Source organism: Tachypleus tridentatus, chromosome 12, assembly GCF_004210375.1.
Source record: "Tachypleus tridentatus isolate NWPU-2018 chromosome 12, ASM421037v1, whole genome shotgun sequence".
Taxonomy (NCBI): domain Eukaryota; kingdom Metazoa; phylum Arthropoda; class Merostomata; order Xiphosura; family Limulidae; genus Tachypleus; species Tachypleus tridentatus.
The window spans coordinates 50,206,463-50,220,023 of NC_134836.1; the positions used below are offsets into that span (position 1 = coordinate 50,206,463).

Consider the following 13,561-nt stretch of genomic DNA (forward strand, 5'->3'; position numbering starts at 1 on the left):
AAAATTTAATTGAACTATTTTTTCTTCTCAATCTGTACTTGTCTGAATGATTTGACATTTTTTTTGCTCTGAATTTTTTATTTAACTTTCACTTTGGATTTAAAAGAACTTTTATACTGATGAAGATACATACATGAATGATTAGATAACAGTCATTCAAGCTAGTTGCCTTTATCTCCAGTTGTATAATGGATATGTCATCCTGAATCCATGCTTTTCTTTATAGACTTGTAACTGTTCAGAATTGGGATTCTTATTTGTATAAAGTATGTCTCAAGTTGTGTACAGAAAGTAACTAAAAATATAGTCAAGTATCATGTTAATAAAAAAAACAACCTTTGTTGACTCCTGCTAAAAGGTAACAACTAAATCATGCTTGTTACTAGGTCGGAATGAGAAAAACATATTGTACTGTGCTGAACAAATTCTTAAAACAAATACACAGAACAGGACAGAATGGCTAAGTATAACATTAAAACAAATGATGTACTTGATCAGATAAATCGTCTTTATTCATGTTAAGGGTAAAACCTGCCTCTCTCTACAAAAAAATGTAGACATAATCTTTTAAGATAAAGAGAAGAAGGTTTTGAAACTTTTCCTACTTAATGAAGCCCATGATATAAGTATAACAGTGTTATAAAGGGTCTAAGTGTGTTGGTTGATCAGTCATAAGTCATCCAAGTAGTGTACTGTTGCTCTTAATATGTTGAGCAGATATGATCTTGGCTTGTATTTAAATAAATATAGAATATGTACAAGTTAAGTTTTTTTAATCATAATATGAAATCACTTTGCACTCAGACTAGTGATAGAACAGATTATTTTCCCAAACAACTATTTAGTAATAATATTTCATGGATTTGTTGGTATGGTGAATCATGGAAGGTTAAGGGGAAAATTGATGAATAATTTAATTGTTAGAGATGGATTTGAGTTTTCTTCCCTTTTTTTTTATGGGGGCAACCTCAATAGAAAAACAGACCCTTTGTCTCTTAAATTTTAAGTACATGTACATCCGTGTTGTCCAGATATTTATCATTGCTATTACCACTAATTTCTTCCTGTTTTCTTGCCGTGTTGCATACACTAGCCATGTTAAAATTCATGTTAGAAGCAGTTTGGATGATCTGGACTTCATATCCTCATCTTCAGTCAAATCAAGATATTCACTGTCTTTGTATTCTTAATAGCTGCCAGATAACACTTGAGGAAAAGTCCTCTTTGGGCACCACAAGCACAGATTTAATGTGTAACTAAATGGCATTTGTCAATATTTTATACTAACTATCACCAGTATCATAATATGGCTTTTGACTCCACATTGGGTTTTCACAAAGAAAACAGGTTGATGTGATCGTTCACAACCAAACTGTTTCTTATGCTCTTATGTTTTCTGCACAGGACCCTTGCACCATTCCCACAGTAAGTTGTTCATCCATTTTAAGATGTTGACTTAAGAACAACATCTCTTGTCTCCATTTTGACTTGAGGTAATAATTTTATGACTGAGACTCATTCCTTTTATGTTCAACATCTTGTTGGGGCTTGGCACTGACAGATTAAACACTCATATAAAATATCCTGTGGGCTATATCGAAGAAGATTTTTAATACATTCATCTTGTATTGCTTGCATCCTTGTCAGGTGGTTTTGGTTTCTCACAGATGTTACTTGCTCAGTTTCACCTTGATTCTTGGTAGAAGTGATGGATTAATGTTTTGTATTTTAGGTTCCAGAATTTCTTTGCATATTTTGAATTTGTTCTGATATTTTGTTTAAGAAAATTTCAGCACCTATTTAGATTGATTGGCTGGACATTTTAATGCTTAACTATCTGGACACTTATGTTTGGTATTTCTGGAACTGTTTGTTATACTGTATATTGAAGCATTTTGATGAGATAAAAGTTAATCTTAATTTTGGAATGGCTAGTTTGCTGAACACCTTCCAGCTCTGAATACCAAGATATACTTTGTCTTTACATCAGGAGTCCTTAGTTTTTAAGTGTGCCTTCACATCTAATATATTGATTGCTGAATGTATTCTCTCAATGCCAACAGTACAAGAGTGGTTAGGTCAGAGAAATATACATTATAGAGCTGTCACCAGACATATATACCTGTTGTTTTAGTGATTGTTGGTAACGTAATATAGCTATCTGTGATTATTTGTTCATGTATTTATTTTTTGGTCAGTTCCACTGACAGCTTTTTTTCTCTTGTCATTTAGCATGTTGGTCAGTTCCCATAGGCAGGGTTTACTGTGTTGTTTTTGTCTTGTAGCTGATGAACCATTGATTAGCTGTTTTACATTCTTCTGACAGTGAAAGGGTTATCTTTATAACAGCATTGGAAATTTAGTTTATGAAGTTATAAAGAAACTACATTCTCAAAATTAATATTTTGTATTTAAACTAAAATTCTGAGAACCACTAAACTTTCTCTTATTGTTTACATCAGCAATGTTTGGTACACAAAACATAAGACAGTTGAAGATGATGTCCACATGCAGAAACAGAGCCTGACCTTTGTACTGAGGAGGGAATGATAACACATAACTATATGTCAGTGAGACCTGTAAATAAGTTAAAAATGGCATATAAAGGATGTAAATGCAGTAGTTGAGAGAATAAAAGAAATAAATCTTAACAAAACAATAGAGTATAATTAATAAAAGTATAGAAAATTACAATTTAAAAGCTATGATTTGACTATAAAATATGATTTGTTTTGTTTAGCTCTTGTAAAAAGTGTTAAATAAGTATATTATTTAGATTTATGCATGGTATGAGTGAGTAAACTTGTTTGGGGTTCCATAGGATCAGATAATATTATATTTATACCAACAGGGAAATCTTTTTAGAAGTGTTTCTGTTTATTATAATTTGTGCATACATTTTTCTGAATAGCACAATCTTATACTGAGTTTAATTGTACATTTGATTTACTAAAAAGATGAAACCAAACACACACAATTTGACTTGTTAGACAATGTAAGGAAATTGATAGGCCTTGCATTCACATGTAGTTACAGTAAAACTTATTTTTGATGTTTATTTTTCAGTGTATCAGTTTTTTTTAACTTGTAGATTGCATTTCATTGTATTTTTTTCTTTTATTTCAGTAGAAGAAAATACTTGGGTTAGAAGAATATTCATTCAATTGAAATTAGTAATAAGATGATAAAATATATTGTTGTAACACTTTTGTAACTAACTTTCAAACTGTGATTTAAAAAATGTGTTCGGTTTGTGTTACAGCAACAATACGAGATCCATCAAACTTCAGCTTTACTCTCAAACACTTTCATGTGTGCATGAGAGACATCTGGTGGCAGCCACCTCAACCAGCCCTAGCCAAGAAACTTCTTAATGATGCTGTAACAAGTAGCCCTATTCCTGATGATGCCAGCAAAACAACTATGATTGTTGGCTCTTATGAATTAAATATTCATAGTAAGTAATGAAAATTGTTGCATATGGTTTGTATTTTTCATTATATGCAAGGTAAAAAATGTAATGTTTATTTATATATATGGTCATTTTTTGTTGCTTGCTCCTGAAATACAAGGAGGACTAGTGTCTGAAATAAAATAGTAACTGGAGTTTTTGAAGACATAAGTAAACAGTTAATTTCAAGAGTTCAAGATACAACCCCATCATTTTCACACACCGAATCTAATGCTGTTATAATAGTATAGATTATTGATTACAACAGGAGATTGATCCACCATGATTTATAAGTGTAATGAAATTCATTTTATTTATAGAACATACTGCATGACTTAATTGTGGGCAAAGCACAGATATCCAATGTGTAGCTTTTTGTTTAATAAGAAACAGTCTCTATCTTAAATTAAGCAACATACTTAAATATAATAATGAAGATGTTGTCTATCAGTGTAATAGGTATAGGAGCAATTTGTTGCAACAATAAAAGTAGCATAAGCTATTTTGCTTTTATTAAACTTTTGCTCTGTATTTAAATAAAACTATTTTTGTTATGTTTAGATTATCAACAATTTCCCTCTTGTCCAATTAAGCCTTCCATGTTTTTGTAGTACTTTACACTTTGTAATGAATGTCTGTAGATTTGTTTGGAAATTAAATAGTACATTATATTTTGTGGTAATAAATTTGTGTGAAGCTCACTGGTGCTAACTGATCATTGAAACTGAAACATTTCTGCTCTGTGCTAAAAACCAATAATTTTTAGTTTAAGTTGTTATTCACCAAGTTGTAGAGAACTATAATTAATAGAAATAATGTATTGTAATTGATGTTAATTATTTCTGTTTGTCACAGAAGTACCTTTGTAACTATTACTCCTTTAGGCACTAGAATCCATTTTTCGTCATTACTTTGATTAGTACAGGATGAAAATTATTTGCATTTTATGTATCTGACAAATGCAAAAAAAGCCTGAATTAAAAAAGTTACTTCTAAGCTAAAATAAAATCATCAATGAACTTTTTATGTGATGTGTAAAAAATTGTGTATGTCAAAAATAGATTTTAAAAATACATATAGCTGTTGCTCTCTGCTTGTCTCTTTTTCCCGTGATTAGAAATTACAAAGGTTTTTGCAAGTAAATTTAATAAGTTTTATGGAAATAAATCTGAGGTAGGTGTCATTTTTTAATTATACAGGGTGTTTGGAAAGTCACTGTGCAGTTTTGTAATCATATTTTATTCAGTCTATTTCAAGGCAGCAACTGATGGAGTGTTTAGAAAAAAATAAGAAGGATCCAAGCCTGTATTGATGCCAATGGCAGTCACTTTCAACATTGTTTATAATTGTTATTCATATTTACCTCCTGTATTCTATATTGAAACATGTCTGTTAATAAATATATAAGTGCACAGTGACTTTCCAAACACCCTGTATATTGCAAAGCTAAGATAGATCTGCACATGCCACACCAGGAGTGTTAATTAAAAGTTATGCTGAAATACGTTTGAGTTTGGTGTCATTCTAATGAAGTACTGCAAAACTAAACTCATGCTCTATTGGAAGAGTAAATAAAAGTTTTGGGTCAGCAGGAAAGCTTGAAAGATTTGGGTACAATTTTGTTTATATTGTGAATTCTGTCTTTTTCTTGTTTGTTTTGGATTGACAGAAAACATGAGAAACATGTTTATAAAATCCTGTTTTATATTTACTGTTTTTTTTTTAAGTTAAAGAGTAACAGATGTAAGATATCTAAATAACAATTGAACTCAAGTTTCAGTGTTGTTAGAAATGAACTAGTCAAGAACTGAGTTTTTAAATCTTATTACTAAAGTTTGATAGATATCTGGTGCTTAATATACAGAAACAATTGTATAAAGATTATAAAACAGAAGATTGAATGTTCAAATATAATGCAAGACAAGAAAAAATATATATATTTTTTTTTACATTTAAGGATATCTTGCTTTATCATGTATATTTTTCAGCATCTACACCATGGTTTGAAGCATATCGAGATGTGTTTTTTCAAGCTAATTATCCATCAGAACACGAGTTTTCTCAACATTATGTTGCTTGTATCTTTTGATGTTATGCAAAAGTTTTTTTTTGTTTTTCTTTTGATATTTTTAACTTGTATAAGATTCTGTTCAATTTGCCAGTTTTACTTTAGTGTTTAATTGGTTATTGAGTTATGTTTGTGTACACAAGTTTGTCCAAAATTTTCCTTCTGTCATAGGCAAAGTTTGCACAAGCCATGAAGACCCTGGAATGTCATGAAATTTTGTAAAGAAATATTTTTAATAACAGAAATTCTTTTTTTATCAGCAGATTTTGGAAAGCCCAACCTCATTGCTTGCATATTTCCAATTTTTATTCATGACTAAGTGTACCATACCCTGTAACAACTAAAACAAGTGATAGCATCCTTGACAACAATTATGTTTGATTGCAAACAATTCTTGTCGTACATATTGTTTAAACATGGGTATGTGTTATTGGTCAAACTTATCAAGTGAATGCTTTGGTGAATTATATAGGTTTTATTGATTTACAGTTTCCAGTTTATTTTGAAAGTCTCTCTTAAGTGAAGTTGTAGTATTAAACTGAGAGAGTCTTTTAAAAATAATGGAATTGAATGGAAAAACCATGAAATATACAACATTGTTAAGCCATGTAACGATATGAGAGTGGTCTTTGTAACAATATGTAATTCCACTTTGTTTTGCTGGTTGGCATTCAGATATGTCAGTGATGTATGTTTAACAACAAGTAATATTACAATTTTAATAATCATGATCAATAAATATTAACTGTATTTTAAGTACCTACCAGAGATGTTTTAGCTGCTGCTAAAACACAGTATTTAGCAGAAAAAGACAGCTCGTTATTAAACTGAAGCTGGGAGGAATTGAAGTACATGATACTGTAAGTGTTGTGAATACTTTGATCAATACCTTCCTTTTTTTGGCTGTTTTATACATTTTATTTAGTTTTTATTCTTCAATAACCCAAATGTTACTGTTACTGCTAGACTTTTTTGTTCAGCTTTTACTCAGTTTTTGTAAAATATAATCAAACATTTGTCAGTTAATTTTGGTGCAGCTTACGTTTTATTAAAATCGGTAAATTAGGCCCTTGAAAATGACACCTCGACCCTGGAAAGCTCTGTGATTTGTTTTACATTAACCTGTGTGTACTATGGTCAGTAGATAAAAACATTTTAATGGAACTGGGAAGATTAGTGCAGCTGCAGGTGCCCATACATTTGTGTTTTACTTTGCTAATAGATGAAAGTTATGTAGGAACTATGGTGTTTAAGGTGACCTTAACAGCTGTGTCAGGTATATACGTAGTATCTTCTCAACATACTAGTCCTCTAGAAGAATTTCAACGATTACACCACGAGCAGCAGCAACACTTTCAGAGATCAGCACAGCAGGCCAAGTGGTTTCTTCCACAGATAGTAAAGTATTATGTACTGCTTCATGACCTTGTTGAAGGAGATCTTTCAGTGTGAGTAACAATTTGATCTTTTGTTTTAATTTTAACTGTTTTAAAGTGTATGAAATGGAAGATGTTGCTTCAGTTAAACATGTGGATGTAATAGGTGTGAGAATTTTAATGGACTGCAACTGCCTTTTGAAAGAAAAGGAGATGATGTTTCATTATCTATACTGTGACCTTCAGAGCCTAAAGAAGGTCATAGTATAAAAGGTGAAATGTCATCTTCATTTCTTTCAACAGGCAGTTGCAGTCCATTAAAGTTCTTGCACCTCCTGTGATGGAAAGGTTTATTACGTTGTTCACTGAAGTAAAGATTAAATATCCTCTCTCTCTTTTTCACTGTTTTAAAGTAACTGAAGATTTATATTTCCACTGAGAAGAATGGATTGTTCTCTGTATGGTAATGCTTCACATTCTGTATTTATCAGGGCAGAGTCAGCATTCCACAGTATCAAGATGACCTATGGTGCTCAGTTTTGTTATCTACTTCAGATCAACTCGCATCAAGATATACCAATTTCAGGAATAAACGATACTCAAAAGACAAGCACTCTTCCTGATTCATGGAAGCAGTTTCTTCACCAAACTGTTGAAAAACCAGTAAGTTGTTTAATCATGATATCAGTTGCTGGTAGGTATTTATACATTTATAGAAATAACCATATGATATTAAATCACAATAGGGCTTATAGATATTTGAATGACCTATTTATTCACTGTTACTGTGTGGGTTTCCAGTAAACGAAGTGTTTAGCAACATATTACCTGTGCACTTCACAAAGTTTTATACCCAATATCAGAACTCATTAGTTCAGCTGGCTTAAGCACTTATATCATTTGGAAAACTGTGAATCTCTTACTTATAAGTGACGATTGTACACCTTAAGACTTGAATTTTTATAAAAACTTTTTATCAAGTCATGTTAGATATCTAGTTTAACAGTTTGATTGAATAAGTTTTTTACATCATCTTAACTATTTCATTACTCATTAACAATAAGCATGTGATGCGGTTCTCACTTTAAGAATTCAACCATTAATTTGTTTAATGATGTATATTCACTTTAGATGTAGACTTGCAGTGAATTACAGGGAATAAATATTTTTTGTGTTATTTTAATATTTCAGTCAGAAATGTAATCTTTGTCAAGTACACAATAGGAAATCAACTTTAAATAGGATAACAATTTAAAGAGAATCAAGGTACACTTGCTCATGTATAGAAATAAAAATGAAACATTTTTTTAATGAGAGGAAGGTGAGGGTAAAGATGTAGATACAAATAAAGAGGTTATCCACATGTTTAGTAATTATAGATTTATGTAATTTAATTAGGCCACAACATTTATTTTTTTACTTTAGGTTCACATTTTAAGGTGGGAACATTATTTTTTGAGAACGCATGATTATTGTTTTGCATGTGGTTTCTACTTAAGAGAGATTTTTTGTTTTTTTATTCAAACATTTTAACAAGTTATGTTTAGTATTTAGTGAAGTGCATTAAAAAAAACATATAAAATGAAAGAAATTATGTTTTAAACGAAAATTTTGGAACAGAGAAATACATATTAGTATTCATGTTCAATATATATAAAGTTTCATGATACATTATTTGTAAATATATTGTTTTTATTCTAATTACCAGCCTACTCAAGGAAAAGATGTTGAGATTCCATCAGCTTTGACAGATGGAACTTTTAATAATTTTGTGGAAGTTGGGCAAGAAGCACAGCTTCATGTAGGTGAGTAATTAATTGACACAACTTTATGTGAGTAAGCTAGCTGATCTGACTTTATGTAGGCAGGTAAGCTAACTGATCCGACTTTATGTAGGCGGGTAAGCTAACTGATTTGACTAACTGATTTGACTTTATGTAGGCGGGTAAGCCAATTGGCACAAAATTGTGAGAAGTATTGATAGTGACAACATTTTTCATCAGCTGTTTGGTACATCATTCTAAGAAATGAGACAATCTACATGTTTTAATGCAAGATAACTAGTGATGTAGCTGAGTTATAAACTTCAGTTCTGAACGAGAGAAACCAGTTGTGTGAAAGAAGGTGAGACATATTGTTTAAATGTACCACACAGATGATTAATTATGACGTGTCTGTGTTTGTTAATATCATTCACTCACACGACTTGCATGGTTAACAATTTGTGTATGAAACTGGACACTGTTTTATGGTGTCCAAGGGTTATTTTATTTTAGGATTTTTGCATAAGAAGGATAAGAGCTCCTAAAATAAGGCACATTTTTCTTTTTTTATGGACTTCAGTTGCATCTTCCAGAGTTGGCTAGCTTGATTACATCAATCTTTTGTGTGATAACTGGAAACTCTTTGAAGATATACATGGGATACATCATTTGAGGACCTTTGTTTGTGAAGAGGGATAAAAACACCCTGAAATGGGAATATTCCAACTTTGTTACACCTTCTATCACTTACAGTTAGTGGTCTGATTACTGTAATTGTTTGTAAGGTGACTGAACACTATCAGATTATGTGATGGGCTACCTTATTTTCGAATTTTTGCCTGAGAAGGGAGATAAAAAAATAACTCAGTGTATATTTTGTTTAGTGCTGGTCAAAACAAGGCCATAACTTTGAACCTTAGCTTTGTTTTTCATCAGTTTAAGATTTTTAATAAGTGCTTATTATGTTTTACTTTTCAAGCAACCCAAACACTTTCCTTTATTTTTTCTTATTTTTATCAGATTATAATGGAGAGACAGAAAAACCTGTAAATGATATTTTGATGTCTCATCCACTCTCAGAAGAAAGTGATAGTTCTCCAGTATCCCAGACACCTGTAAGTGGTACACTATGCTTCTGACACTTATAACATCTTTAGTGTAAGGCATTAGACAGTGTAAAGTTAGATTTGAGAGCTGATGTTTTGTAACTTTTTATGTAGAATTTGTTATCTCTGCAGTTGGTGGTGACAATATCGTTTAGCATAATACTGCTCATAGTATAACTGCTTGACAAAACTGTATTTGTTTAATGGTATTTGAATAAGAATTATTTTTCTCTGGATTTTAGTGGACAATTGACCAGTAACATGCCAAAGAACAGAAAAATAATTATGCCTGATCAATCAGCTGCTGTTTTTTAAAGTGTTTTCTTTCTGTATTGTAAAACCTTCATATTTAAACATTGTCTTATTTCATAAAATACTCTCCTTATGGCATAGTTAATTATACATCAGTGATGTCGAGAAACCCCACTTGTAGAGAAATATATATGTAAGAACGGCTCATTTGGGTTGAGAAAATTTTTTACGTAGAGGAGTGAACAACATTTCGACCTTCTTCGGTCATCGTCACGTTCACTGATGACCGAAGAAGGTCGAAACGTTGTTCACTCCTCTACGTAAAACATTTTCTCAACCCAAATGAGCTGTTTTTACATACTTAATTATACAGTTTTTAAACCTTGAGATATGGGTAGTTCAAAGTGTATATTACAACCTATTTATAGAGTTTGTTATGTGTTATAATTTATTGTCTTCAATTTATTATATTACATATATACTATTACTTCAAATAACCAGAAATTTGGATTTTAATTTAATAGTTAATTAATTGTTAATATGTATTAAATATATGTTATTTGCCAACAAGATTGATGCACACAATTTTCTTTTGTAACACAAATATATTTTAATCTATAAACATAAAAACAATACAATTTATAAAACAGTTATTATTAATGTTTACTCTATATGGTAATTTATATACAACAATTTTACAAACTTACAGACAACACTGAGTCTAGAACTGAATATTTTATCAATGATCCATGTCCATGATGAGCAAATTAATTATGAGTTGATATTGTTGGATCTTGCTTAAACCGATGATGGCTTTCTTGGCTGGCCTTATGCTGGTTACAAGTTCACTTATTTAATGTCTTTGTAAAAACAATAACATCCAAAGTGCTTCACTGAATTTGAATGGTTTATAATGTTTGAAGTCTGTAATGTTCCTGGTCCAATTCTGTAGTTTTTCAATTAATAAATGTCAATCAAAATTATAACTACCGTATTTTCCACCTAATAAGCCAAATTTCTGGCCCTAAATTTTGGACCTGATTTTTGGGGGTCGGCTTATTGGCCGATCACTCCTTTCTGAAATTTCTTCTTCTTAGGAAATGTTTTTCTTTTGAAAATTACCATAGGCGGTAATTTTGTCCCATCAGCAAAGCACGTTAAGACTACAGTGAAACGTTGTTTCTGGAATTTCATTGGTTACCTAATTACAGTGAGTGGAGCCAATAACGAATGACATATTGATTCCATCTCTGTCTCAATACGACACGTTCTGCTTTACTACAGAACGCCAATGATCACACACAACATGCATGCTGACGCTGAAACGAGACTAAGAAATCATTTTGAAGAAACTTGTCACTTCTTAAAAATGGCTTCGGCTTATTGGGCGGTAATAAGGAAAAACCCTCATTTTCAGAGCTGAAAATTGGCCTCGGCTTATTAACCGGAAAATACGGTATTTAGCCCTGTAGCACACTGACTATAGTTGTCCAATAATATTCTCCTTTACTGTCTCTTGGCTAGCTGTTTTTTATACAAATCACCTGAGTCTCAAGGTTCCTCACATTAGATCTCAGAATTTGACTGTCTCCTCTTAAGAAATATCTTTTGGATGGGTTTGAAGGATGCTTTTTTCTTTCCCTTGTACTGGTCATTCCACCTATTCAGTGTGGGTTTCTAGGTATTTGTGTGAGAGAGGTAATGTTCCTTCTCAGGAATTATGATTCTTCTAAACTGATAATGTATTTCCAATTGCTGCTTACCTCTTCTCACACTTCCCATGCTTTCTCCCTACTGAAGACTGGGACTTTTGTCTTCTACCAAAACTTGAAGTAATAGTTTAGTTGACTCAAATAGAGGGAATCACATGCTTCATGAGAGTATGTCACACTCTTATTGGTGGAGGGTTGATGCATGATGATTTGCATTGGTACCAGTCAATTTCAGTAGAGAGAAGATAGAAGGCTTGTGATGCGTAAACAATCTTTTAATATAGAGGACAGCACTGAATGAGAATAGTTACTTATGTGAAAGTAGGTAAGCACATATTGAAAATACATTTTCATTGTAGGAAATATAATTTTAAGTGGAAGGATTTTTACTCCCCTCGTTAAAATATGATATGTTTTATCGAATAGTTGTAAGATTAAAAACAAGTATTAAATAAGGGGTTTTGCCTAATGTTATCATAAAATATAATATTGGTTCACAGACATCAATAAATATTTATTTCATAAACTTCAAAGTAATTTTTATAAAGTTACATGGAACCTATTTATAGTAATTATTGTTTAATTTGTTATCTGACAACTATATTGGTATGTAGTTTATGTATAAAAGATTGCTCATTTTGTTGTATGTGAGAATGTTAACTTTGACTTGTAAGCTGGAAAACCATATGATTAGATATTCTTATTAACTTTAGCTTCTCTATTGTCTTTGTGTGAGCAAGGTTATCATATATTATCATTCAGTCTCCCTTTCTGTGTTGATGTTATGAGACATAAAATTAGATATTGTTGTCAAACTTGCTTTTCTTTTGACATTGTTATATAGGCAGAGAACCATACTGTTGATGTTGTTATTTAGTGTTGTTTTTTTTCTGTGATGTATAAGCTAGGGAACTATACAGTTACATATTGTTGGTAAATCTACCTGTCTCTTGTCTTTGTGTAATCAAGGGAGTTATAAAATTAGCTATTGTTGTCAAAACTTGCTTTTCTTTTGACATTGTTGTATAGGCAGAGAACCATACAGTTGATGTTATTTAGTCTTTTTTTTTTCTGTGATGTATAAGCTAGAGAACTAAACAGTTAGATATTGTTGGTAAATATAGCTGTCTGTTGTCTTTGATGTGTAATCAAGGGAGTTATACAGTTATATATTGTTGGTAAATATAGCTGTCTGTTGTCTTTGATGTGTAATCAAGGGAGTTATACAGTTATATATTGTTGGTAAATATAGCTGTCTGTTGTCTTTGATGTGTAATCAAGGGAGTTATACAGTTAGATATTGTTGGTAAATATAGCTGTCTGTTGTCTTTGATGTGTAATCAAGGGAGTTATACAGTTATATATTGTTGGTAAATATAGCTGTCTGTTGTCTTTGATGTGTAATCAAGGGAGTTATACAGTTATATATTGTTGGTAAATATAGCTGTCTGTTGTCTTTGATGTGTAATCAAGGGAATTATACAGTTATATATTGTTGGTAAATATAGCTGTCTGTTGTCTTTGATGTGTAATCAAGGGAGTTACGAAGTTAGATATTGTTGATGAATCTAGCTGTCTGTTGTCTTTGATATGTAATCAAGGGAGTTACGAAGTTAGATATTGTTGATGAAACTAGCTGTCTGTTGTCTTTGATGTGTAATCAAGGGAGTTATGAAGTTAGATATTGTTGGTAAATCTAGTTGTCTGTTGTCTTTAATATGTAATCAAGGGAGTTATACAGTTATATATTGTTGGTAAATATAGCTGTCTGTTGTCTTTGATGTGTAATCAAGGGAGTTATACATTTACATATTGTTGGTAAATCTAGCTGTC

The 13,561-nt window shown here is 31.3% G+C and overlaps 1 protein-coding gene across 4 annotated transcripts in view; it reads left to right on the forward strand.

Moving 5' to 3' along the window:
- l(3)76BDm (trafficking protein particle complex subunit 8 homolog l(3)76BDm) overlaps positions 1 to 13,561 on the forward strand; it is a 69,983-nt gene that overhangs the window by 10,426 nt on the left and 45,996 nt on the right. For all 4 annotated transcript variants that reach the window (XM_076469388.1, XM_076469386.1, XM_076469387.1 and 1 more), the window contains exons 3-8: positions 3,263 to 3,457; positions 5,440 to 5,529; positions 6,796 to 6,967; positions 7,387 to 7,558; positions 8,604 to 8,700; positions 9,679 to 9,773. In XM_076469388.1, the coding sequence (XP_076325503.1) occupies positions 3,263 to 3,457; positions 5,440 to 5,529; positions 6,796 to 6,967; positions 7,387 to 7,558; positions 8,604 to 8,700; positions 9,679 to 9,773 (821 nt within the window). The remainder of the gene's footprint in view (positions 1 to 3,262; positions 3,458 to 5,439; positions 5,530 to 6,795; positions 6,968 to 7,386; positions 7,559 to 8,603; positions 8,701 to 9,678; positions 9,774 to 13,561) is intronic.